Source organism: Pleurodeles waltl, chromosome 1_2 (genome assembly GCF_031143425.1).
Source record: "Pleurodeles waltl isolate 20211129_DDA chromosome 1_2, aPleWal1.hap1.20221129, whole genome shotgun sequence".
NCBI lineage: Eukaryota > Metazoa > Chordata > Amphibia > Caudata > Salamandridae > Pleurodeles > Pleurodeles waltl.
This window is the reverse complement of record NC_090437.1, coordinates 887,196,397-887,223,800: the sequence shown is the minus strand read 5'-3', so window position 1 is coordinate 887,223,800 and position 27,404 is coordinate 887,196,397. Positions and strand designations below refer to the sequence as shown.

General features: G+C 41.9%; 1 protein-coding gene across 1 annotated transcript; it reads right to left on the bottom strand.

The window, feature by feature from the left end:
- Positions 1-16,550: 16,550 nt before the first annotated feature.
- Positions 16,551-25,979, bottom strand: SLC25A4 (solute carrier family 25 member 4). Its single transcript, XM_069199611.1, has 4 exons — positions 25,755-25,979; positions 23,302-23,788; positions 21,116-21,256; positions 16,551-17,310 (listed from the first exon to the last, which is right to left on the bottom strand). The coding sequence occupies exons 1-4, from the start codon at positions 25,863-25,865 to the stop codon at positions 17,153-17,155; spliced, it is 897 nt and encodes a 298-aa protein (XP_069055712.1). The 5' UTR covers positions 25,866-25,979; the 3' UTR covers positions 16,551-17,152.
- Between the last annotated feature and the right edge of the window lie 1,425 nt (positions 25,980-27,404).

Genomic DNA, 27,404 nt, shown 5'->3' with positions numbered 1-27,404 from the left:
TGGTATTTACTTACAATTTGTTCCATGAACTTGTCCGTGTTTGAATCTTCTGTATGGCATGTATATGAGATCTCTGTATAGGCCGTTATAGATAATTGTTCCTTCACTTTGACCTATTCCACATGTTTTCTTTTGATTGTCAAATGGCATGTCTCCAGTGGCCCCTTGAACTCCATTGATGCATTTCTTTATGGTTATAATCTTAAATTGCAATTTGTATAATTCTTTGCTTTCATGTGTAGAAGCTATTGACAGTTCTCTAACACAAACTTATTACTTTCTCTCAACATGTAAATAGATTTTTTCTCAAAGAGAATTTTGTATTGTCACTTATTTTCAATGCCTGCTGTGATTTCTTTCAGTCACATTTTTGTCTCATTGGGGTATATACCATTTTCTACCACCATGCACTTCTACTTCCTATGCTTTCCTGTATTTTTCCTTCCTTTCTCTCTTTTCCCTAACTGCCCTCACCTTATTCTTTCTTTTCACCTTTGTACTTTTTTTTGTTTGATTTTCTATTTACTGTGTTCTTTTCTTCACTTTTTCACTTTTAATCATATTTTTTCTGATGATATGGGATCTTTCTCGTGTTTTTTATGTTTTACACGTGTTTTTTACTCTTAAGATGGCTGCTGCACATAGTCCTCTTTTTATTTCTAGTGGATATCGCTTTTCAAAACATAGGAAATTGACTTGAACACGACGACTGCTAAATGCAGTGCATCGTTTATTTTCATACCCGTTTCCCGGGTATGGCAGAAGTTCTTGGGACTCGGCATCCTCCGTTATAAACTCCTCTGTTCATATGAGGAGTTCACACACGATCAGAGGGACGGGCGGCACACGGCCGGGCCCGTCACTATTTTTCATCACCGGCCCTTAATACGCTTTTGACCGCTGTATCAATTGATCGTCGTATTATCTAGGTAAGAACAGCATACCATCTTATACAAGCACGGCTAGCTATAGCATTTTTTAAATAATCTTTCCTTGAGGGCACCTTTCTTTTACCTTTCCTTACCCTATTTTTTCTTTTACGTTATATTTCTAGTGGCACCAGTCTTTTTGCTTCCATCGGTTAGATGGGATGATATTGATTGTTTTGGACCGTCGCGCAACAATTTATCGACATAATTTTTAGGTATTGCCTATTACGAGCACGGCAAGACGTTATATTTTGAATTTATCCTGGAGGGCTTCGCTCTCTCTCTTCAAAGTTATATTTTGAGTGACCAATACTGAGAGACATATACCCTATGTCAGTCCCTTTAAATGAATAATTACTGATATATATTTATGCAAAAATTTGGTCCGTTGCCTTTTTTATTTGAAATGATAGATGGGAAGATATTGTAACATTCCCAGCTTTTTTGTCTCTTTTTTATGTGATTAGTGGTTCCTGTTCTTTACTATACCTTAAGACAATTATCCTTTTGTTTTTTTTCATTAGGCACCCCATATGCCTTTGTGCACTTATATATCGCTAAACAACGTTTACATCAACTAGAATACTACCTTGGTATGTTTTTTCAGAGCCGACAATATTAATTTTTTACTTCCATCTTCTTTTTTCTCATGTGAGCTTTGACTTCTGGCGGAGGGACTCTCTGCTTGATTTCTCAATACTTTATGTGCACTTGTTTTCTACGAGGAGCCTGTTCCATCACACTATGAGCACGCTCCTTTTCTCATTCACTTTACACAGTATTTCTTGGAATTTCCTTTGGATGGATTTCCTTTCCTTGCCAGTTCTCTTTGACCATGTACGTTTTCGTGTTGGTTCAGATAAATTTATTATTTAAAACTTTTTCGCATTATTTCTTTGATGTATCATTATAAAACAATCTTGTTCTGTCACAAGTATGTAAAATAGCACTTTATATGTTAATATTGTGTTTTTTTGATGACATATTGATGTTACTATATTATTCCCCTATCCTTTATGGTTATATGTTACTTTGCAGCCCTGAAGAAGCCCATCTGTATGGGGTGAAACGCGTTGGCTGTTTTTTTCCGTATGAATTCCATGTCATAACAAGTTCTTCACGCCAATAAAAATCTTCGGAAAGAAACTGAGAGAAGTATCTCACCATTATTAACTCAACAGCGTTGGACTTTTTCTGCTCACTGTGTGTTGCGGGATGTTCTGGAGTGGTGCACCCCCTGAATGTTTTTGTGAGGTATTTAATCATGTTGTAGAGACATATCTTCCATCAGATGTGAGACAGCAGAATGGAAATGGACTAAATGGGAGCAGTATGAGTAATCTAATTCTTAATGCACCATTAACTTCAGAATCAGCAAGGAGTAACATGAGTCATGAGAGAGTTCAGATGCAGAGAGGTTTTAATGACCCATTGAACAACAGACAACAGTTCGAAATTAACATTCCTGAGATACATCCAGAGGTCCAGACAGTGAGAACAACTGCGAATATCATACTGTCACAGGGTCACGAAGGGATGAATATAAGAGAACCTGTACATATACAGATTCCACAGATGAAAAGCATGAGTGCAGGACAGACACTGAGAGCTGTAACACTGATGAATCCAGATGCAATTACTGTACCTATTACGATGGGTCTAGGAACTCCATAACATGTTTGAGTGGACAATAGTGGAGAGAATTCATTGCTAATGTGCAGAATAGACAGGGTCCAAGTTTAAATGAGACAAATTCTTTAATAGATTTGTCACCTGTTAAAGATTCGGGGACAATGGCTCCAAAACCAAGTACGAGTTCAGGTCAAAGGCTAGGAGCAGGTGCACAAGCCAGTGGAGTATCACTGAAAGGCTTGTCTGCACAAGAAATTACAGAATGGTTGGAAGATTTAAACCACCCAAAACAACAGGAGAGAAAAGAAAAAGAGGAAAAAACAATAAACAGAGTAAAATTAAACATGGAAGGGAGTGAACTTTTAGAGGGAAACATGGGGGTGAACAGACTTGACTCTTATACCAAAGGGCGATTGAGATACCTATGTAAAGCCATTACAAAGGGAGCAAACAGAGTTTATCAACAGTTACAAGACATAGCAGATGATTATGACATTGATTTGACAAAAATGAAAACACTGAAAGGAGTTAAAGATTAAATTTGGAAGGAGAAGACGTTGCTCACATGAGGTCTGCAGGGATGAGAACACATCTCAAAGAATTACTGGAGAAAGTGCAGGTTTGGAGGGCATTAGGTAGATGGGAGAGTAAATGGAACAGGAAAAGAGAATGACCGAAGAAAGATGATGGGGCACAGACAGGAGATGCAGTAAAATTTTTACAGATGAGAGAAACGCCAGGAGGGAAGTTTATACATGTACCCTGGAATAGAAGTGATATTATAAGTTTTACAAATGATTACCCGAGACTGAGGGAAAAGCCAATGGAGTGGTATCAGCAGACAGATAGGTTTGTGAAACTTTCAAAGTGTCTGTGGGAAGACTTGCATTTACTTTTTGACATTGTGGTTCCAGCAGATTTGTGGGTCGAATGTAAAAGGAGTGTAGATTGGCTGACAAGTGAACCGCAAAGACATTTGAAAACAGGTGCGCCATCTCCTGAAGTAATGATTTTTTACTAAAAAGTCATTGAGTTTCAGAAAATGAGAGTTTTGCCGAAAAGTGTTCATTTGGCAGCGCATAGATAGAACAACACAGGAAAGGAAGGAGTCAATTCATACGTACTATGAAAGATTGTTGAAGGCATTCAAACAATTTAGTGGTGCAGAAACAATTGAAAAAGAAAACATGAATCATTTGATGTTCAGATTTGTTGATGGGTTGAAACCAGGAGTGAGTCAAATGATTAAGAATCATTTGATATGTTGGCAAGCAAAGCTGATTGATGACGTTTTGCAGTATGCTAAATACTGTAGTGATGAAATTGAATTGAAGAGGAAAAAGCTGAAGGTGCACAGACAGGTTTGCAAGGAAATTTTCAACAACTGCTACAGGGAAATGGTTTGTTTCCGAGTCAAGGTCGAGGTAGAGGTCGAGGTCGAGGTGGAATGATGCTTCCAGTGGTTAATAAAAATGTAGATTTGAGTTCAATGGTGATGCAGGATGAGCAGAAGTGGTAAAAAGTGTTACCCTGTCATATTTGCGGATTGCTGGAACATTGGAAAAGGCAGTGTCCAATGTTGAATCAGGGAGGAATGGTTCAGCAAACAAATGGTGTCAATTCATTTCAGGGCATGAGAGGACCTAGAATGGGAGGTCAAAATCAAAACTTTCAGAATAATCTGCAAGGTTTTCAACCTTTACTGACGGTGCAACAAATGCAGAATGTACACCCGCAGGTACAACAAGTACAAATGCCACAAATACAACAAATGCAGCCACAAGTGCAGATGGTGCCTGTACAGCAAATGCAAATACTGAGACAGGTTCAGTTGATGCAGAGCCCAATGGAACAGCAACAGGTTATGCTTTTGCAAGTGGTCACAAATCAGAGTAAAAACAAAAGTGCAAAAACAGTTGACAATTTTCCTTACAAAGTGAGAGTGAAATAAACGCTAAATGGCCATTGAGTAGTTCAGACGAGGAGGAGTTTATGATGGCTGCATCATTAGATGTGGATCAGAGAGGTCCTTATGTGCAGGGTGAAGTGCATGGTCATGAGGTTAGTTTCTTGTTCGACACAGCAGCGACATGCTCAACGATAAGGACAGTAGAGGTACCAGACATACCTATTTCTGAGAGGACAGTGCAGATAGTAGGTGTTGCGAATAAACAATTGTTTAATGCCCTTACAGAACCAGTTCTTGTGAAAATTGGAAACTTTAGAGACTATCAAAGTTTTGTGGTTTGTGACTCCAGTCCAATATCACAACTGGGGAGAGACTTGCTGTGTAAGATAAATTGTTCAATTATGTGTTCAAGGAAGGGAATCACAATGGAAACCATTATTGTTGATGAGGAAGATTCCCCAGTTGATGAAGGGAGGAGAATTAAAGGTTGTGAACTAGCTTTAATAAATGTGGAGGATGATCAGGTAATTGATGAAGATGAGACAAACGAAGAGCAGGATTTGGAAGACTTGATAGGTTTCTTTCCAGTGTTCGAAAAGAAGGATTTGCCAAATGATTTGCAGGAAGGGGTTAGATCAAAGGTTTGTGATTTTTCAGGAAAAGACATTGGTTTGATCAAAGGAGTTGAGGGAGTCAAAGTAGCAGTGAAAGGGAATGTGGTGTTTCCACAAACTGCTCAATACCCGATGACAAATGAAATAATAGAAGGGATAAGACCGCTGATAGAACAATGTTTGGAGCAGGAAGTTTTAAAAGAAGTGATTAACAGTCCATGTAATTCACCAATCATGGGCTTGAAAAAAACGAATGGAAAAATACGTTTGGTTCAGGATTTGAGAAAAATAAATGACATTGTGGTGAAGTGTTGTCCAGTGGTACCAAATCCAGCAGTGATAATGTTTCAGATTCCATGTGATGCAGAATGGTTCAGTCATTGATTTGTGTCAAGCTTTCTTTTCAGTACCTTTTCATTAGGACAGCAGATATCTCTTTTGTTTCAAATTCCTGACTAGGGTCTACTGCTGATGCAGGATTCCTCAGGGGTTTTCGGAGTCACCATTGATTTTCAATCAGATTTTGAAAAAGAACCTGGAGTCGTTGGTAATGCCTTACCAGTCGACTTTAGTGCAGTACATTGATGATTTGTTGATAGCCTCAAAAACAAAGGAGGGCTGCAAAGAGGATACAATTGCATTGTAGAATTTCCAGGGAGACAATGGTCATAAAGGTTATCCTGCTAAGTTGCAGTATTGTCAACAAGAGGTGAAATATTTGGGACATTTGATCGAGAAAAGGTCAAGGAGAATTTCCAGAGAGTGGCAGCAATAATGAAAATGAAAATGTTGAATTCCCAAAAAGAGTTGAGATTGCTTTTGGGAATGGTAGGTTATTGTCGACAGTGGATCCCAAACTTTTCAGCTTTTTCAAAGCCATTGAAAAGATTGAACCATAAGGATGTTTCAGATCCTATAATGATGAATGAGGAGTGTATGAAAGCCTTTACTGAGCTAAGAGAAAGTTTGTGTCAAGCACCAGCTTTAGGTGTGCCTGATTACACAAAACCATTCCTATAGTTTTTGTCATGAAAGAGATGGATGTTCTTTATCTGTCTTGACACAAAAAACATGGTGGTGTCAATCGCCCAGTAGCATAATTTTCAGCTACCTTGGATAATGTTGCAGCAGCTTTACCTGGATCCTTGCAAGCAGTTGCAGCAGTTGATTAGAGTATAACTCAAAGTTAAAATATTGTGATGGGTTATCCTCTGACAGTGATTGTACCTCATTCAATAGAAATTCTATTGACTAGGTCAAAGACACAATATTTAACAAATGCAAGACTGACACAATATGAAACAGTGATTCTTGGGGCACTAAATGTGACAATAAAAAAGTGCACAGTGCTTAACCCGGCAACTCTATTACCAAATGAGTGGGAAGATCTGTCTAATGTAGACGATGTTGAACATGATTGTTTGAAAGTGACAGAACTATGTACCAAACCCAAAAAATGACATCAAAGACACTTGCCTAGAAGACAATTATCAAATTATTTTTGTTCATGGTTCTTGCTTACGAGACAACAGAGGTGCATTGAGAGCAGGGTATGCAGTGTGTACGGTCACAGGCATACTAGAAGCTTCATGGCTTGAAAGGAGTGATATCCGCACAAGTCTCGGAATTGGTGGCTGTAAGGAAATGCCTCCTAGGCATGGTTACCCCCTGACTTTTTGCCTTTGCTGATGCTAAGTTATGATTTGAAAATGTGCTGGGACCCTGCTAACCAGGCTACAGCACCAGTGTTCTTTCCCTAAACAGGACCTTTGTCTCCACAATTGCCACAACCCTGGCACTCAGGTAAGTCCCTTGTAACTGGTACCCCTGGTACCAAGGGCCCTGATGCCAGGGAAGGTCCCTAAGGGCTGCAGTTTGTCTTACGCCACCCTGGGGACCCCTCACACAGCACATGCACACGGCTTCACAGCTTGTGTGTGCTGGTGGGGAGAAAATGATTAAGTCAACATGGCACTCCCCTCAGAGTGCCATGCCAACCTCACACTGCCTGTGGCATAAATAAGTCACCCCTCCAGCAGGCCTTACAGCCCTAAGGCAGGGTGCACTATACCACAGATGAGGGCATATGTGCATGAGCACTATGCCCCTACAGTGTCTAAGCAAAACCTTAGACATTGTAAGTGCAGGGTAGCCATAAGAGTATATGATCTGGGAGTCTGTCAAACATGAACTCCACAGCACCATAATGGCTACACTGAAAACTGGGATGTTTGGTATCAAACTTCAGCACAATAAATGCACAGTGATGCCAGTGTACAATTTATTGTAAAATACACCCAGAGGGCATCTTAGAGATGCCCCCTAAAAACATACCCGACTTCCATTGCGGGCTAACTAGTTTTTGCCAGCCTGCCACACACCAGACACGTTGCTGGCCACATGGGGAGAGTGCCTTTGTCACTCTGTGGCCAGGAACAAAGCCTGTACTGGGTGGAGGTGCTTCTCACCTCCCCCTGCAGGAACTGTATCACCTGGCGGTGAGCCTCAAAGGCTCACCCCTTTTGTTACAGCGCCCCAGGGCATCCAAGCTAGTGGAGATGCCCGCCCCTCCGGCCACTGCCCCCACTTTTGGCGGCAAGGCTGGAGGAAATAATGAGAAAAACAAGGAGGAGTCACCCCTCAGTCAGGGCAGCCCCTAAGGTGTCCTGACCTGAGGTGACTCTTACTTTTAGAAATCCTCCATCTTGTGGCTAGAGGATTCCCCCAATAAGATTAGGGATGTGCCCCCCTCCCCACAGGGAGGAGGCACAAAGAGGGTGTAGCCACCCTCAAGGACAGTAGCCATTGGCTACTGCTCTCCCAGACCTAAACACCCCCCCAAATTCAGTATTTAGGGGCTCCCCAGAACCTAGGAAACTAGATTCCTGCAACCTAAAGAAGAAGAAGGACTGCTGACCTGAAGCCCTGCAGTGAAGACGGAGACGACAACTGCTTTGGCCCCAGCCCTACTGGCCTGTCTCCCAACTTTGAAGAAAACTGCAACAGCGACGCATCCAACAGGGACCAGCGACCTCTGAAGCCTCAGAGGACTGCCCTGCAACCAAGGACCAAGAAACTCCAGTGAACAGCGGCTCTGTTCAACCATCTGCAACTTTCTTGCAACAAAGAAACAACTTCAAGGACTTCACATTTCCCGCCGGAAGCGTGAGGCTTTCTACTCTGCACCCGACGCCCCGGCTCGACCTGTGGAAAACCAACACTACAGGGAGGACTCCCCGGCGACTGCGAACCTGTGAGTAGCCAGATTTGACGCCCCTGAGCCCCCACAGCGACGCCTGCAGAGGAAATCCAGTGGTTCCCCCTGACCGCGACTGCCTGTAACAAGGGACCCGACGCCTGGAACCAACCCTGCACCCGCAGCCCCCAGGACCGGAAGGAACCGAACTCCAGTGCAGGAGCGACCCTCAGGCAACCGTCTGCCTAGCCCAGGTGGTGGCTACCCAGAGGAGCCCCCCTGTGCCTGCCTGCATCGTTGAAGAGACCCCTGGGTCTCCCCATTACTTTCAATACAAAACCCGACGCCTGTTTGCACTCTGCACCCAGCCGCCCCTGTGCCGCTGAGGGTGTACTTTCTGTGCCTGCTTGTGTCCCCCCGGTGCCCTACAAAACCCCCCTGGTCTGCCCTCCGAGGACGCGGGTACTTACCTGCTGGCAGACTGGAACCAGGGCACCCCTGTTCTCCATTGAAGCCTATGTGTTTTGAGCACCTCTTTGACCTCTGCACCTGACCGGCCCTGAGTTGCTGGTCTGGTAACTTTAGGGTTGCCTTGAACCCCCCCAACAGTGGGCTACCTTGGACCCAACTTTAAACCCTGTAAGTGTTTTACTTACCTGTGAACATAACAATTACTTACCTCCCCCAGAAACTGTTGATTTTTGCAGTGTCCACTTTTAAAATAGCTTATTGCCATTTTTGTCAAAACTGTACATGCTATTGTGATTATTCAAAGTTCCTAGAATATCTGAGTGAAATACCTTTCATTTGAAGTATTACTTGTAAATCTTGAACTTATGGTTCTTAAAATAAACTAAGAAAAGTATATAAAAACCTATTGGCCTGGAGTAAGTCTTTGAGTGTGTGTTCCTCATTTATTGCCTGTGTGTGTACAACAAATGCTTAACACTACCCTCTGATAAGCCTACTGCTCGACCACACAACCACAAAATACAGCATTAGAATTATCTCTTTTTGCCACTATCTTACCTCTAAGGGGAACCCTTGTACTCCGTGCACACTATTACTTACTTTGAACTTCCTACAGTGACTCTTACCAGAGCATGTCAATCATCAGATCAAATGAAAGTGACAATCTACACTGATAGTCAATATGGATTCAGTATTGTACACAATTGTGGGCAAATTTGGTCACAAAAAGGGTTTCTGACTTCTTCGGTTTCACCTGTGAGAAGTGGGGAAAGAATACATGATTTGTTACAAGCAGTACAGAAACCTGAAAAAATTGCTGTGGTCAAATGCAGTGCACATGAGAGAGGACAAGATTATGTAACTTTGTGAAATGCTTATGCAGATCAAATTGCAAAATGTTGTGCTCTAAATGGGATTTCATTCAAAGGAAATTGGGAATTGATGTCTCAAAATGAAGAAATGAATGCAAATTTCACTATGCAAATAGTGGAGACATCAAATGAGCAATACAGAACAATGTTCCAGAAGAGGAAAGGAGAGATTGGATTAAACATCGATGCATACGAAGGGAAGACGAAATATGGGTAACCACAGAGGGAAAGTAGTCTTGCCAAACAGTTTGGTGACGCAAGTGGTGAGGTACTACCACAGTCAAATACATATTGGAAGGGATGCAATGATCAGGTGTTTTAAACAATTCTGGTACAATACAAAATTCAGACAAGGTGCATAGTATGCCAGCAGATGAATGTCGGCAAAGGAACAATTGTCAACATGGGACACATAGGTACAGCACGAGGTCCATACAGATGGATTTTATTGAGATGCCTGCATGTGCTGGTTTGAAATACGTGTTGGTGATTGTGTGCATTTACAGTCATTGGATTGAGGGTTACCCAACAAGGAGGAAAGACAGTCTTACTGTGGCTAAATTGCTTTTGCGAGAACTAATTCCACGTTTTGGTTTTCCGGTTTCGATTGTATCAGACAGGGGTACACATTTCAATAATGAGGTGATAAAATAGCTTTTTTCGGCATTAAATATCAAACAGAGATTACATTGCAGCTATCGACCAGAAGCTTCAGGTCTTGTAGAACAGATGAATGGAACACTAAAATCACGATTGACCAAAGTATGTGCATTGACAAATTTAAAATGGCCAGATGCCTTACCTGTAGTACTATTGTTGATGAGAAGTACTCCTGACAAAAAGACTGGGTTGTCCCCGCATGAAATATTGATGGGGAAAGCAATGAGATTGCCAGCAATACCTGCAAATGCACTTGTGAATATTACAGATGATGTGGTGCTAGATTACTGCAAAAGCCTGGCTGATGTGGTTCGCTCTTTCTCATCAGGTGGAAATTGCAACAGTTCAACAAACATAAGGTCAAGGTCATAGTCTGAGAGCTGGAGACTGGGTGCTTATATGAAAACACGTCAGGAAGTCTTGCCTTGAACCAGGGTGGAAGGGACCTTCTCAGATTGTGCTCACTACAGCGACCGCTGTGAATTATGCTGCTTCTCCAAATTGGGTGCATGCGAGCCATACGCGGAAAGTGCATGATACAACAGAAAGAGAAGAGGAACTGTTGAGATTACCAACAGTTGAGAACACTGAAACCAGAGGAAAGGAAAGTGAGCAAAATGTTGAGAATGACAGAGATGTACCCACTCCTATAACAGATGAAAGAGAGCAGCACAGTGAAGAGGTTGAGAAAGCTGTAAAAGGAGTAGAAGATCCAGTCCAAGAAGAAGAAGGGAATAAGACTGATTTCAATTTGAGGAGGGTGTCCTTGAATAAGAGTGAAACACAAGGAACAATAGAGGAAAGATCTGCTCAGAGGAGGGTTACCTCAGTAGCAGGTGGTTTGTCAAACCAAACTGAAGAAGAGATAGACCCCGTTGGGAAAGGAATGGAGAATAGTTCCACCCAAGTGGATTATACTCTTCCAGAACCAATTGCGGGAACGTCCAAAGAGAAAGGTCCAAAGGCAAGTGAAGACCCAATATTGAGAAGACTACTGACAAAAGGAACATTGAAAGGAGACAACTGGCCAGAGAAAACTGCAGAAAGGGGAAACGTTGACATAATACCATCAATACCAGAGGAAAAAGAATTGCCAGGAGAGGAACACACTACTGGAAAAGATAGTGAAAGTGGAAGACGACCGAAAAGAAAAAGAGTTGCGAGTAGGAGATAAGAGTATTTTCAATATTTTTATTCAAACTATGATATGGTATTGTATTGTCTTTTGTACCTGTCACAGGATATTTGAATAAAATAGTTAAGGAAAATAACATAGTGATTATGAGAGATTTCTTTGAACCTACTTTAACCTTTGGTACAGCCTTTGCTCACAGTAATGAATTGCCTTGTTTACTAACACCAGTAGAAAAGAAGTATTTAGATAATACAGAAGAAGAGAAATAAAGGCAAAGATGGATAAGGGAATTATATGTAGAAAGACTGGAATAGATTATGCTTATACTGACATTAGTAAACAAGTTAAACTAACAATAGATGCTGAGCATGTAGGAAAACTTTGTATACATAGAACCTTGGAGTAAAAATTATAGAGTGTTTGTTGGAAAGAGTGAATGTAGACATGTGTCTATGTTTAAGAGTAAGTGGGATTTTAGGATGAATGGACAGGATTTACTATATTTGTGGAAGAAATGCATATTACCGTCTTCCTAGAGGGTGGTATGGGACGTGTTATTTGGGAATAGTCTTTCCAAAAATCTATCATTTGGAAGACTTGAGTAAGATTCCTGATTCAATGAAATTTCAAACGAGACACAAGCGAAAATCAATTTCTAGCATTGTGGGAGACATATTTGGGGCTATAATTCCTTCAGTGGGAGTAGTCCTAAACTCAATTAAGTTACAGATGTTGTCTACAATAGTAGATAACATGTTGACAAGATATTTCAGAGCTATCGTTCTTCTGGGTACAGAATTGGCTGCTACAAGAGCTATGGCACTTCAGATTCGCCTTGCTTTAGAGATTCTTTTGGCAAAAGAGGACGGAGTTTGTAAATTGCTACGTTCTAATCAGTTTTGTTCTTATATCCCTGTTAACTTGAGGAAAGGTAAAAAGTTAATTACTAATGTGACTAATACTAATAGTAAGGATTTGAAAGAACTAGCAGAAACTACGATTTGGGAAAAGGCTGGAAAAGGCTATTGAAGCTGTGGGAAATTGGTTTAGCAATGTGAGAATTTTTTTTATTTTGACAATAGCAAAATGGGTGTCAATAATTGTGTTTTGTTTAATTGGAATTTGGGGAACATATAAAGTGATAAAATGTGTTAAGAGAAGAAAATTGGAGAATAATCGAAGAAGCTTTGAACTACAAATGAATACATTTTACAAGGGAAACAAAAGACAAAAAAGAAAATTAAAAAATAAATGAGACAAAATTTTGAATCTAATGACAATAAATTCATTAATTGAAGTTTGATGTGATGACATGAGGAGTCATCAGAGGAGGGATTGTGAGAGTGTGAATTTTCAAACGTGTTTATTAATGATTTTCATACTAAAAATGTGTAATGAACTAACGTGTAAAACGAGTGACTTTTGAAAATGTTTGCCTTTCTGTTCTTGGCTGAGCAAAATAATTTTCAGATGCTGTGGTTATTTTCCATGATTCAAAGCTTTCATAAAAGTGTCTTCGAAGTTTGTGTAGATGTGCCTGCATCTACCCATAGTGGGTTGCAGCGTTATGTCTTACAAGGTCATTACTTAACCAAGTATTGCATAAGTTGAAATGTTCTATTGTTTGAGAATGTTACTAATATCTGGTCTTTCCTCGAGGATGAAAGTAGATGGAAATTGTAAAAGTTTCTTCGTGAGGACAAGATATCGAGAGGCAACGAAACAATGGAATTACAGACAAGACGGAATAAGCAAAGATACACTGGAGGAAAATGTTATAGTTAACGTAAATTAGTTGTGTTTTAGGTCATTAATTTTGTTGTCGATTGGCTGAAATGAAAACGCCCGTTAGACTGACCAATCAGGAGCTTATTAGAATTTAGTATAATAACTTGGGTAGAATTCTCTAGGTGGGAGTGTGATTAGTGCAGAATATAGCAGATGAGGTTCGAGTCTGATGGTTTGAGACTTATTGGCTGTAGCTGTCATTAGGCCCAAATCTTCTGATGATATAACTGATGGTGTCCTCAGGGTGAAGCAAGCCACTTGCTGTTTCTACTATTATCTTTGGTAACGTATGCTAATGAAATGTGAATTGTGTCTCTTTTGCTTTTCAGGTACCAGCTGCAACTTATGATTTTATTGCTGCACATTAATAACAATTTTAATTGAGTTAAGAGTTTTCTAAATTTGTGTTAATAAATTCTTTTAAATGAAGCCCAACATGTTGATGCTAATTTGTGGTTAGTGAGGGAACTAAACTTGAAATGCTCATGACTTATTTTGCAATCATTTTGATGCTGAACTAATGTATACTTTACCATTATTACCAGTTTTTGTATTATTAATAAGTGTAATTCTTTTGCAGATAATTTGTTTGATTGTCTTAAGATTAGATATGTACGATGCTTCAATCAACCGCTATTCATCTTATATACTTACCATTTGTGTTTGAGAGTTATTTTCGTGACATTAGCTTTGTTATTATAGGGAAATAAATATATGACTTATTCTTAATAAATTGGTGTAGTTATTGTCTGAAGATTTATAATATTGTTATTGATGTTGTTGATCCTCACACCTCCCATTGATGACATCCCCTCAAACCTATGTTGTTTCGATCCATCGTCCTCTAGCACAGAATCCACTATTCTGGGTTGATAATAGTTAGGATTCCGTGGCATGTTTGCACTGCTCTGCCCCTTACCTGACTCGGACTTGTTGCCACCGGAGCAGGGCCATACTCCATTGAGTCGTAGATATCCTAGGCTGTGAATCCCACTTCGCTCAGAACTGCAGTGCTGGAGGCCATGATAGATGTCCAACTCTGCCCTGTGAATGAAAAGGATGTGTTTCTTTCTTCTGTTTCTGCCTAGCTGTCACTCGGCCACAATGGGAGGGAAAGATAATTGAGCGGTGAGAACGCCCAAATGATAAACTGGAGTCTTACTAAGAGAGAGGCTGTTAGGTCTCTATATCAATGTGTATAAACAAACCTTTAAAAATACAAAATATATTCAGAACAATGTCATATTTTTGGTACTGCCCTCACAACCTAAGTTCTCAAGCAAAAATGACAAAAATGAGAAACAATTCCTTACCTATTCAATTCAAGAATACTAGATGGATATGGTGGATTTAATACTTTTTTTTAATTCAGTCTGTTTTCACTGAAAGCACGTAATTTCAAATTTTGCTTTCTTATGATACTTGGTAACACGAAGTTGTATTCAATTTGGTGTCATCTAATATCGCCGCCATAAACACACTCGCTCAACTGTTCATCCCATTGGGCTTCCTCTTCACATGCACTTTTCTATGGACTTGCTTAGACATTTGATATCTCTTTTTTATCTATGTTGGTTCCCGGTGCTAGGTGAACTACGGGAGGCGGGTTAGACAAGCTTTGGTGTGCGTTGTGAGGGTGAAACCGGGATTGTGAGGTGAGTCCAAGCATAGGGTCTGTGGGCCTGGGTTGTTCACTTTGCTCTCTTCTCTCCAGTGCTTGAATATTGATTGTTGTAGTAAAGTCAAGTGTGAGAATTTCGGGATTCAGAACCCAAAACTAAAAATTTACAATTGAATATACCCACATGGTGCAAAGTGGACCTTTACGAGGTTCCAATGAAAACTAAGCAGCCATGCCTCCTCCCTACCCAGTGACGGTGAGGAAAGAAGACAACAACCTGAAGCATGGCATCCCTGAAGTGGGTGCCATGCTGATAAAGTAAGAGCCACGAGGCACCCGAAATCATATAAACAAACTTTTGCAATTTAAACTTGTCACACACACTGCCTGCTCTTCAAGGGATCAAATAAATGAATTAAAATCACCAACAGGTGCCGACACCAGCATGAAACACAGCGACGGGCAAGAGGTGGTGGGTGGGTGGCACCGCAAGCCGAGTCAAAACAAAAAAAGTAGTACGCGAAACCTAACCTAGATGGTCAAAAGTGAACTGATCCACGTAACACAGTCAGTCTTCATGGCGGAAACAAACAGCCAAAAGGCAGGACAAAAACAAAAAAGGGACCATAGAAAAGCAAGATTTTACAAGGGTCACTATAAGGAACCAATTAAAAGCGTGGATGTGCCGAAGACCCATACAGTGAATTCAGCATGTCTTGAAGACAGTGCATGCGTGCTGCCTCGACTTTCCTAAAAGTTCATGCAAGTTCAAGCAAAGCTGATTGCTGCATTGTGTGAATGGGAGAGAACTGAACAGTGCCATATCTACTAAGAGATGATGCTTCTCAGCTCTCTACCTGCACGGGTGCAGCTGAGGCTGCCTAGAGCCAACGCAGGCACCCTTGCAACATGGTCAAGAATTCCTGCGTTAAAGGCAGGATTATTTTTGTGGTGGAAGGGATTCAGAATACATCACATATAGAAATAGGAAGTAGCATGGAGAACTAAACGAAATTCTCATCATTACGCCATGGTCAGGGTGGTATACCATTTTGGCGCAGTCCCAGGTTTACTGAAACCAGTAAACCTGGCATTGTATTAAATTCCATGGGTGAATGTAATGGAAAGGCCCAAGTTCCATCTATGAAACGGATATGTCTATGATATTTAATGCAATGCAGCTCAAGCTGCAGTGTGGCAATCCATTTCTTTACAAAGTTACTGAAGATGGGGCAAATCACCCCTTGCAAGGCTTTATAAATCTTACGCAACCCTTCATATTGCCTTGCTCGAGGCAAGGAAAATGCAAAGGCTTAGTAAATCTGGGCCTAAGTCCCAAGGTAAAGCCTCCAACCGGGTTGAACTTGGTATCCCACCCGTGCTCCCATCATGGTCAGCGTGAACTTATGATATTTTGCTGTTATCTTTTTTAAAAAATTGGTGCTGGATTTTTATTGTATTGTGTATTTTTTTTTTTTACTTTTTATCTGGTTTGGTGTTATTAAATGCTTTACACATTTATCTATTTTAAGCCTGTCTGCTCTGCGAAAAAGCTACCTTGTGTTGAGCTCAAGTTTAAATTACTGAAACTAAGAGGATAGTGTCTTCATTACTTGTGTTGGACTTCTATCCATCCAACAAATAAACCACTTTTTCACAGTCAGTAATACGGGTTCTGAAGCTTGTACTGAAGACATCCAAGGTAAATGTCCTACACCACTGCTTTCAATAATTGACTTTTATTTTAAATACAGGTACGCAGAAAGACTAAACGTTTTAATCAAGAGCACATAGCCTATGCCAATGATGAATGGATTTACTCCAACACCTCTAATGAAAGAGAAGCAAAGTACACAGACAAGACTGGAGGTCTATTTGCAACAAACACAAAGGGGAGGAACATGTTTAAATAGTTAGGTTCTGTCCTCACATTTTTGTTTATTCACCTGGCATTCACTGAGTAGGGGAGTGTTGTAGATTAAGTTCAGGAGGTTCCAATTCACAACAAATAGTTGTTGTTAAATCAAAATATTGTACTTAGAAGGTACTACCGAAGATTAGACACAAGGCACTATAACTTAAATTATGTTTATTGATAACTTAGATGTGTTCTGGTTCCAATATAACTGTTCTATTTAAATACAAAAAAAAAAATCATGATCTAGTGGACACCTTTGAAGTATTTTACAAAGTTGCACTTCCTCTCTTTGGATTTGTCTGGCTAGCCTTCACCATTTCCCTAGGAAATACCCCACTGTCCATTAAACCACATGCATATGTTACAAAACTCATCCGAGACAATTTCACTGGCTAGTTTTTTGAGACTCAAACATATTTCTTGATTTCATCATACAAGACTAGCACAAACGCTCCACCCATTCCTCTCAGTACATTGGACCAGGCGCCTTTGAAGAAAGCTTTGGGTCCTTCGTCTTTGGCGATCTTCCTCCAGCAGTCGATTGTGCCCTTGTACATGATATCGGCTACAGAAACAGAAATGCACAGATATGAGTTACAAAAGTGATAATGGACCCTCAAAACCAACATTCACATCACAAACCTACAATGTGAGGCCTAAAAGTACTTTAGACAAATACTGAAAAGATCATTAGACAAGAGATTACCAGACTCTTTCTGGGAGTCCTCCATAGGGGTCATCTTCTGAATAATTTCACAACAGATCTCAGAGTCATGCAGACATCAAACAAAGGAACACTCTGGAATGCCTATTGTTGGTGATTGTTAGCAATGCAGGGTAAAGAGAACTGTCTTTTTGACCAGCTAGAGAATAGTTTTCAAAGAAATTATAGTAGTCGTCACAAAGTGGAGTGAATTATGTAGAACTTCTTGTGCCACTAGCACGTGGGGCAAGAGCGTACCTTATGGCCATGTTGACAACATTTCAGACTTTGATTAATCTAGAGCTTATTAGACAAGGTATCTAAGATATGACTTACAGAATCATTGATTTCGAAGAACTGCTAATGACCTTAAATGTGTGTATGTGTAAATTCAGTTCATAGACTAAACCTGTAGAAGTAAGTCTTCTGTGCTCTTGAAACAAAATTAGGCAATATATTTTCAGCTTTGTTTGTGCACACTGTACTTTCACATAGATTTTATAGGGTTGATACTTATTTAGAAAGTAGTTAAAACATAATACACATATATGAATTTTCTGGGGCTTGTAACATTTCATGTTCTAATACTGTGTAATTTGTTATTTTTATGGAATAAAGTACATCCTGTATGTATGTATGTATATGGTATGTTTATAGTGGAAAACCTACCCAGAAGGCAGCAGAGCACTGTACATGGTCAAAGACAAGTATAAAGTCAAGATGTAATGGAAGATTAAGCTGGGCAGTGGATGGTTAATGCATTGTAGAAGTGAGTTTCAACTTCTTCCTAAAATGGAACAGTGTTGGGGCAGTCCTGGTGGATACGGGTATGTTGTTAAGATCCTGTGTATATAGACTGAAAAGGCCTTCTGTCTTGTTTTTTTTAACACTTCTTTCTTAGTCTACTGTTTGAGGACATTGTGGCTGTGAGTGTACTGAATACGACCAGAGATAGAGAGCTTTTCTGTAAGATAAGCAGGGGTACTGGCCATTAAAGCTTTGTAAATGTTGCAGCAGGTTTTGAAGATGGTGCGGTCCAGCATCATAATGGGTATGGAGTGACCATATTTCTTTAGGCTCTGGATGAGATGTGTTGTTGCGTGTGGGATCCCCATAAGGAGTCTCAGTGTGGAATCTGTTAGGCCATGAAGTATGGCATCACCACCATCCATATGCGAGAATATGGGGGCTATTTATGCAGTTCTGAAGTTGCTTTCTGGATGAAATGATTTGACTTTCTTTAGAAGAGATGCCTAGTATCAGGCCACCTTTGTTTTGTTTTGGCAATGTGTTCCTTGAAGGTGAGGTTGGTGTCCAGAGTCAATCCAAGTGACTTGGCATTCAGTGAAAGTTTGGGCTTGAAGCCATCAAGGTTCATGTCAATGTGGCAGGTTTGTACTGTATCTTCTTTGTTCTTCTGGGCAAATAACAGGAACTCTGTCTTGGTTGGGCAGAGCTTCAGGTAGGCACTGGGCATCCAGGTCTAGATGATGTGCAAGCAATGTTTGAGGCACTGGCTGCCTGAAGTAGAACATCATTTCAAGCAGAGTTGTGTATCATCAGCATACTGGTGAATCTTGATGCAGTTCTGTGAATACAGCACCAAGCAGCTCCATGTAAAGTTTGAAGATGACAGGAGACAGTATGGCACCTCCGTGCTGCAGGGTGATCTGAAGACCATATAGAGGAACAAGGCAACAGACAGAGACCCTTTATTAGGGCATGGAACTCAGAGGTGACTAGTCATATCCTTTTAATCCAGGGCAGAATGTATGATTCCCAATGGAACAACAACAAAAAACATTTAGTGGCTCTGCTTTGGGGGAGGAGGGGGGGGGGTGTTCACTCTATATCCCCACTAATGGATTAGTTGTCAATGGCTGATTGTATACATTTTATAGAGTGGGGGGCAGCCCGACTGGATGCCTTGGCACCAATGATATATACAGTGGCAGTGACAGTACAGCTCAAGAAGTCTGCTGGGAAATGACAACCTAATGGAGAGTTTAGACCATGGTCAGGACTCCTTTGCTTATAGCTGAGTCCAAACTGAGGTGGCATAGCGGGCAATACAACAATGGGGTGGAATGCTACCCCTACTGATTGCCGTGGTTAGACAAACTGCGAGCATTCCTCCTGTCACCTTTTGTGGGTTTGATATCCCATCCTAAGTGGCAAGGTTCCCGTGCTCACTATGCCACTGGAACTGAGCTACACGGACTGACAAGCCCCAGGCAAGGTGAAACTGGTCTTGGGTTCCTTGTGTTCCAGTTCAGGGAGGACCTGACCTAGCAGTCCAGGGTGTATTATTCCTATTGAAGTAGGTAGGTAAGGACTGATTTACATATGGTTGGGTCCAAACTAAGGTGGCATGGTGGGAAAAGACGATGGGTTAGAATGCAATACAAAATGATTTCCAGTGGTTAGACAAATAGCAAGTATTCCTCTGATTGCCTTTAGTGTGTTGGAGATTAGCCAACAAGTCTGGACAAGGACATCAATAGATGTGCCCACAGAAAGGATGGCCATTTAGGTGATGGTTTGCAACTCTTCACAAGGCATGTACTAGCGTACATGGATAGCAGGAGGGGGGTTACCTCACTGGGCTACAGAAGAAAATGTGTACATTTGGCCACTAGCTTGTACTGGCCTTTTAGGAGATGAGGTGTTTAAACCACAGGCCTGAACATCCCAACAAGCAAAAGGGATGAGTGATAGGTCTTAGATCCATTCCCATAGCTTGTTTGCACTCTTTTGCAGATCTATTTGTTCATTTTATTACACATCAATAAAACAAGTGCAATAGTCAAAACATCTGTACAGTTTTCCACAATAAGCAGGGTGCTCAACAGCATGAGGTCGAGTAGTCCGGGTTGTCCTCTTCAGAGGCAAAGTGTAAGAGAGAGACATATTCCCCAAAATGTGGACCATTGCATACCCAAGTCCCACTGTCCCACTCGTATCCAGCTCCATCTTTTTTGCACTGCCATTGGGTAGCAGAAATATTCTGAGAATTCATAGATGGTTGAGATATTTATAGAGGCCAGAAATAGAATGCGTATCGTTGATAGCAGTGTGTGGCTATGGAGCCATGGGTGTGTGTGTGTATGGTCCACATGAAAGCGCACAAAGGGAGCAGAAAGGCGTAATAAATACATGGGGGGAAAGAGTTGATGGAACACTCCTGGATGCCATGGATATGTAGGAACAAACGATGGGTACCATCACTGTGTGTGGAGAGCACATGAATGGTGGGAAGTGCACACAGGGTCCAGGGATGGTATCACAGTGTATAGAGGATATATGGGGACCGCTGGTAGGTGGAGGACAAACAACTGAGTTAAAAATACTTTAATACAGTTTACTGTGAGAAACAAGTGTATGGGGCCCCATCTTTAGAATATTAATATTATAAGCAGGTAAACGGAGTATTCTTTCTCCTGTGTCATCGCAAATGTAAGAGGAATTTAGAAAGCAATTAAGTATATTTCGAAAACTTTAAAAAACGTGACTATTTCCTTCCATTTAAATTGTTTCTTCCTTTGTTTTCTCTGCTTTTTGGTTCCATAGTTGTTGGCTACGGTTGTGAATCTTAGTGCCAAGATACCTCCTGTGAGTGAACGTTCTGCGCTTCATACGTACGCCATAAATAAATCTGCCCTCTTACCTCCTTTTCTTCCGGACTGCATCATCATACGACGCCGGACGGTGTCAAATGGATAGGAAACAAGACCAGCGACTGCCGTCACACTCTGGGCGATCATCCAGCTCACCATGATGTGCACATTCTTGGGATCGGGCATCATGCCTGTGGGTAGAGGACACGGGTGAGCACTGGCAGAGGTGACCCTTGGACCTCGTCCTTCACTCCTGCCACCAGTCATGGGACAGGCACATTCAGTGACAGGTGGTGGGCACAGGGGTTACAAGCAACTAGGCCACTACTGGGTCACTGCAGCCTCTATTCATCAATTGTTCCCAAAGCATAATGTATGCATCAGTTTACAGCATTTTATAATATTATAAATAACACTGTGGCATAAGAGAGGATGTACTTCTTTCCATTCTTTCAGGTAGTCAAATCTTCATTTGTGACTAAATCAGCCTATTCGGTGGGCTAGCTGTTTCCAAAGGCTAGTCTAAGTTCAGCTAACAGGGTTTGTTATCAATACTCTACCCATTTGTGTTCCATTCATTAGAATTGAGGTTTAAGCCTTTTCCACGCGTAATCAGTCAACGCCAATAATCACCCTATGTGTGCCTTGCAGCTCCAGTAACAGTGGCCACTTGTGACAGGCTCTAGTTTGTACACAGCAGAGTGCTTTCTTGCAGCAGTGTAGCTGAAGAAAATTGACTTAATTAATCTATATAGACAGTCATCATAAGACGCTCTAGATACAGAATAAGTATTCACGATTTAGAAACATTTATATTCTAAAAGAAATATGATTAGGTTTTATCAGATGAGTTCATATTTGAATACTGTTAAAAAATAAACATGACATCGTGTATTTTTATCTACCACCATTAAAATGTGCAGTACGTTACAATTTGTAAGATGGTATTTAAAATTTAAAGTTCGGGTTGTAAAGTAATCGCTGACAAATTTCAAGTAAGGCTTCAACAATGGTTGCTCATTAAAATGCGAAAAAGATTAGGTAAATGTTTTTCAGATACCATTTTTCATAGAACTTGGTTTGGGCTCTGAGTTTTAGCCTCTCTAATTACCACCCCTCGCATTTCTAGAAGTGCCACAACTCATGTCAGGGCCGGCTTTAGCGCTGTTGGGGCCCAGTGCGACAATACTTTTTGTTTTGTTTTAAAGCGGTAAAGGTTGGCTTGACTAAACCACTCAGCTAGCCAAATAAAATACAGATCTGTTCTGTGCAGCAAGCACATTAACCCTCTGTGCCACTATGTGACGAGTCAAAACTGTCTCCCATTAGACAAATTCCATCTCTCTCTTTCTAGCAGGAACGTTAATCACAATAGTCACCTTGATACGTGTATTGCTGTCTGAAAGCTGGACTCAAGGAATACTCTTCATCAGATTCTTTGAAATCGTAAATTAAACACAGCGCCAACCCCCCCCCTCCAGGTCAGCGCCTACTGCGGCCGCGCTGGTCGCACTGCTCTAAAGCCCGCCCTGGCTCCTGCCTAAATGCTTGCACTCTTGTGCATGTCAGAGTCCTAGCACGCAGTGATGCCACACTGTGCTATCGCGATTCTTCGACACTGCCAACTGGTTTCTCCCCGCCCCCATCCTTGTAAAAGGGAAAGGCCCGTTCACTGGTGATGTGACATTGCTTTCACTCATGTCACACTGACCCCGACCTTTCCATGAGTGTAGGGTGACCGTGCGTCCCGGAATTGCTGGAACAGTGCCGGTTTTTCAGGCAGATTCGGGAAATTTAACTCATGTCGTGGTTTTTTAAGGGTCCACTGAAAACGGTGGAACGTGATATTTTTTGTTTTTCAGAGTATTGATAGCTATCAGATGTCATAATAGAGTAATGTAATTAACAGACGTTACACTAACTTTAAGAATTGCATTTTATTCATGTTCTTAGTGCATCCGCTGTGAATCTGTGGTGATGAGCGCTGTCATTCTGCGCGCTGAGTTAAAGTAAAATTGTAGTCCTTCCTGTATTTGTGTGAAATGTCCCTGTTTTGGCTTTAGAATTCTGGTCACCCTACACGAGTGTCCTGTGGCATGGTGCCTATTACTCCTCGCCCCTAATACCTCGTTCTCCCTGCTCACGAATCCCTCGTGGTTTCTTTTCCCGCCTCCCTCTCCCACGTCAGATCTAAGACCACCTTCGCCGCAATGGCCCCTTCCTATGCCCAGCTCACCTTTGGCAGTGTCATAGACACCAAAGTAGGCCGCCCTGTAAATGATGATGCCCTGGACGGAGACGTTGAAGCCCTGGTACAGGCCCTTGGCACCGTCTGACTTCCAGATCTTGGTGAGGCAGTTGCCTAGGCCGCTGAACTCCCTCTGGGTGGGCCCCTTGCCCACGTCAGCAGCTAGCCTGGTCCTGGCAAAGTCCAGTGGGTACACAAAGCAGAGGGAGGTGGCACCGGCTGCGCCACCGGAGGCCAGGTTGCCCAGGAAGAAGCGCCAGAACTGGGTGCGTTTGTCGACTCCCCCCAAGAAGATCTGCTTGTACTTGTCCTTGAAGGCGAAGTTGAGGGCCTGGGTGGGGAAGTAGCGGATGACGTTGGCCAGGTTGCCCCTCCAGAAGGAGAGGAAGCCCTGCTCCTTTGGAATCCTCCGCACACAGTCCATGATCCCTTTGTACTGCTGATCCACTGTAATCTGTTTGCTGGCATGTTGTACCTGCACGGGTTCGTACAGAAAAGGTGTGGTGTGAAACGGTCAAAAAACATAAAAGAGTACATTAAAAAAAATCACGTAACACAAAGACGCACATTTGTTTCTATTAGAATTAAAACGTGCTTTTCAACACAAAGTCAATAAAATACGCATTTATCGGTTTGTTTACTATGTGTAGGTTTTTACGCCGGTACTGAACAGTCAATGTCGGTTTTCCAATGTTATGTATCATTATTTCTTGCAATGTTTCCGTATTTAAAAGATACCAACTGGGGTCTTTAGTTCACCACTTACTGACGTTAAAAGAAGTAGTTTACGCACACTGTAACTATACCACAACGTAAAAAATATATTGTATGTCACTGTTTAACGTATGCTTTAAAACAACTGCCTCTTTTTGTACGCATTCAACATTTCGCGAATATGACAAGAATTATTTCTGGGCAATGAATTTCCACACCAAACGTACAATATCGATTAACCGAGCAGCAGGTGGCATAGTGTGCCCGTAACTGAAAGGGTCAACTTCTCAATGCATAGCGTGCTTGGCCGGTAGGTGGCGCTGGCTGAAAGGCTAAGAGCCCCATGTGTCATTTTGTGTAGGTGCAGCACGAAGCAGCAGCCTCTTTAGGTCCATAGAGGTCGCTCTGTCAAAAAGGTGGAGGGAGATCAGCGAGGGAGGGCTGATACTTCACCCAAGACCCCTGAGTGTCTCTTATTCAGCAGAGCGCTGAAGGTCAGTTCGGAGACAGCAGATCTTCTGATTGGGTGAGAAGGACACACCGAGAAGTGACAAGTGCAAGACACAAAAAAGCCAAGTAAACAACATCCCATTATTGTTGCCTGCCGCAATTCCTTGGCCCAGATGTTTAACGGCGGAGTCTGCCAGAGCCTTCTGCAACTTTCACAGATATAAACTTTTTAAAGACCCAATGAGAAACATTACTATTCGAAATGTCACCCAGAATGTAGTTTCCAGCCAATGTGTTGTGCAATATCCACATATCTAAGGGGCTCTGAAATTAGAGCTAGTGTTTCTTTAAAGAGAAGTGTGTGTCGACATAGGTTTGCAAGAGTGATGTAGCCCCGTGGTAGAGGCGTTCACCTCTTCAATGGGAGACCTGGGTTTTAATCCCAGACAAACCACGTGATTTCGGGCAAATCTTTGCGCCTCCACTGCTTGGAAACGCAAACGTGTCATGTCACTCCATTGTTTTATGATCCATAATCACTGTCACCGAGGTACGCACACATATTGCCAAATGCAATCAGACCTATTCACTGTTACAAATAAATCTACTTTTAACTTCAAACAAGTGGATTTAAACCTGCGAACACTTCAAGCTTGAAGTCAGAGTCGGATTATATTTGGGAAACGTGGCGTTTTGTGACCACCTGCTTTAATCTTCTTGTACTGCAAACACACCTCCAATCGGCAATTAATTCCTCGTACCTCGTACCTTGTACAAACATCATTAAGCACTGATTCCTTTCATACAGTTAAAAACAACTCGCAATCTATATGTTTATACCTGCACCCAAAGTCCCAATGTAAAAGAGCAGAAGTTATTGTGCTACCAGATACGAACGCAGCCCTGCCTGTCGGTCCCAGAGCTCCGTTCTATAAACAGGCTGTGGGAACCAACCGAACACTGGCGTGTGACATGTTTCCATATTTAGTCACTCAGCTCTTAGCTAGCAGGCACCCAGCAGCCGACACGTGGGAAAGGGGGTCTAGCTCTGCGAGGAGAGACCTAAAAGATTACATCTTTTTAATGTTTCCAAAAAGTCAAGATACACCTGTTACAAATATACAAGTCTTGACCAACCACTTTTACAAACTTTATTCGAATTTTTCTTGCCGGGTTGGAAACGAGAAGTACCGGTTGGCAGTGCCAGCTGTAGCCTTCGGGAGTCACTTAGTCGCCCCCACAAACCCCCTTGCATGACACCTCAGCATCTGACTCACCTGCAGCAGCAGTTTCACCCTCTCGATAGGAGCCACAGCTGTCTTGGAGATGGCAGCCGCCACCCCCCCAGCCAGGAAATCTATCAGGAAGCTAACCACTTGGTCACTCATGTTGGTATCTGTTCAGGTCCAGACAAGAAGAACGCGCGAAAGCCGGTGCCAAGCTCGACTCTTCCCGAGCCCTCCTCCTGTGCAATGTCAAGCAAATGGGACCAGCCGCTGCCCTGCGCTCACCCTTATAATCTGCCGGGTCTCGCGAGAAGAGGGAAGGGGCCAAGCACGCGCTCGTGCCTCTCATTGGCTGGGCTCTGTAGGGGTCCCGGGCGCCATACTATGGCGGCATGGAGGACCCCTTGAGGTCTTCGTCTCACCCATGCCGTAGGGACGTTTAAAGGACGAATTAAAGTTACCGTGTCCCTTCTGAAGCACGTGGCCGCTGTATAAATAGAACCCCAGAGGGTCCAGGGTGGATCCTGGGACAAACCCCCGGTCACATGTCACGTCTCTATTTATATGGCAACACCACAAACCCAACCGGGCTGCGCAGAGGTCCGCTGCAGACAAGCCTGCTAGTTACATCGTTAAACCAGAACGCTTTTTGACTTGAAAAAGTTCTCTTGAGGATAAAACGTGATTTAAAACGAGAATTAGAATATCTGCATACTTTGTCAGTGATGCATACAATTTGGGATGCGATCAGGTTATGGTAGTTTTCATGTGCTTTGTAGTGCTGTAAACGCTCTTTTTGTCTCAATTGCGTATTAATTTGCTATGTGCACCTCTCACCTATTTAACATCTGGCTTTGTCCGCGATATCCGTTATTATCTAATTTTCCTTTGGTACTCCTTGCCCTTTGCCGGACTTCTACTTTTTATCATTTTTATCTGCCTCCCATATTCTCCTATATATATATATATATATATATTTAAATAAATAGAGCCCTCTCTTTGGCCCTCTTAACTTCATTATTCTTGGAAACTATATTTTAGCATTTGCTTTTCATTATTATTGCCTCACATAACAGCATCCTTTCGACCCTTCCAAGTGTTAATGCAGGAGCCCCCTTTCGTATTTGTTCTTCTGACCCCTATATTTGTGTTTTTGTCTGAGGTCAACCACGTGTCTCCTGCCAAACCTGGTGGTGCTTCACCCGTGTAAGTGTAGGAAACTAACACTTGGAGCCTTGCCACCAAAAAGGCAGAGGGGACTTTGGCTGTCGTATGGGACAGAGTGGCGCGTTTGTAGCCCTGCTTCAGGTCACGAAACTCAGATATAAAGTAGGTGTTGGATATTTACATATGACTGGATGGTGCAATACTCTGGCAGAGAGGCACAGAGCTTTTTCCCTTGCTTGTTTAGGTCAGTAAGGTTCCAAATTGGCACCCTTATGTGCAGTTTCAGCATACAGAAATCAAGGCTTGAATGACCATGGAGTTTGAATTACAGATCTGGCAGCAGTGTGGGATGTCCTGTTCTACAGGGAATAGTTCAATTTCCCAGACTCTCGTGCTGACGCATTTCAAAAACATTACTTTTTGTACGATTCCTAGAATGCATTCAATTTGTTCTTTCTGATGTGCAAAATACATAAACAAACCTTAGGGAAATTTAAGACATTCACCCCTCAAATATTTATCTTATATTAAAAA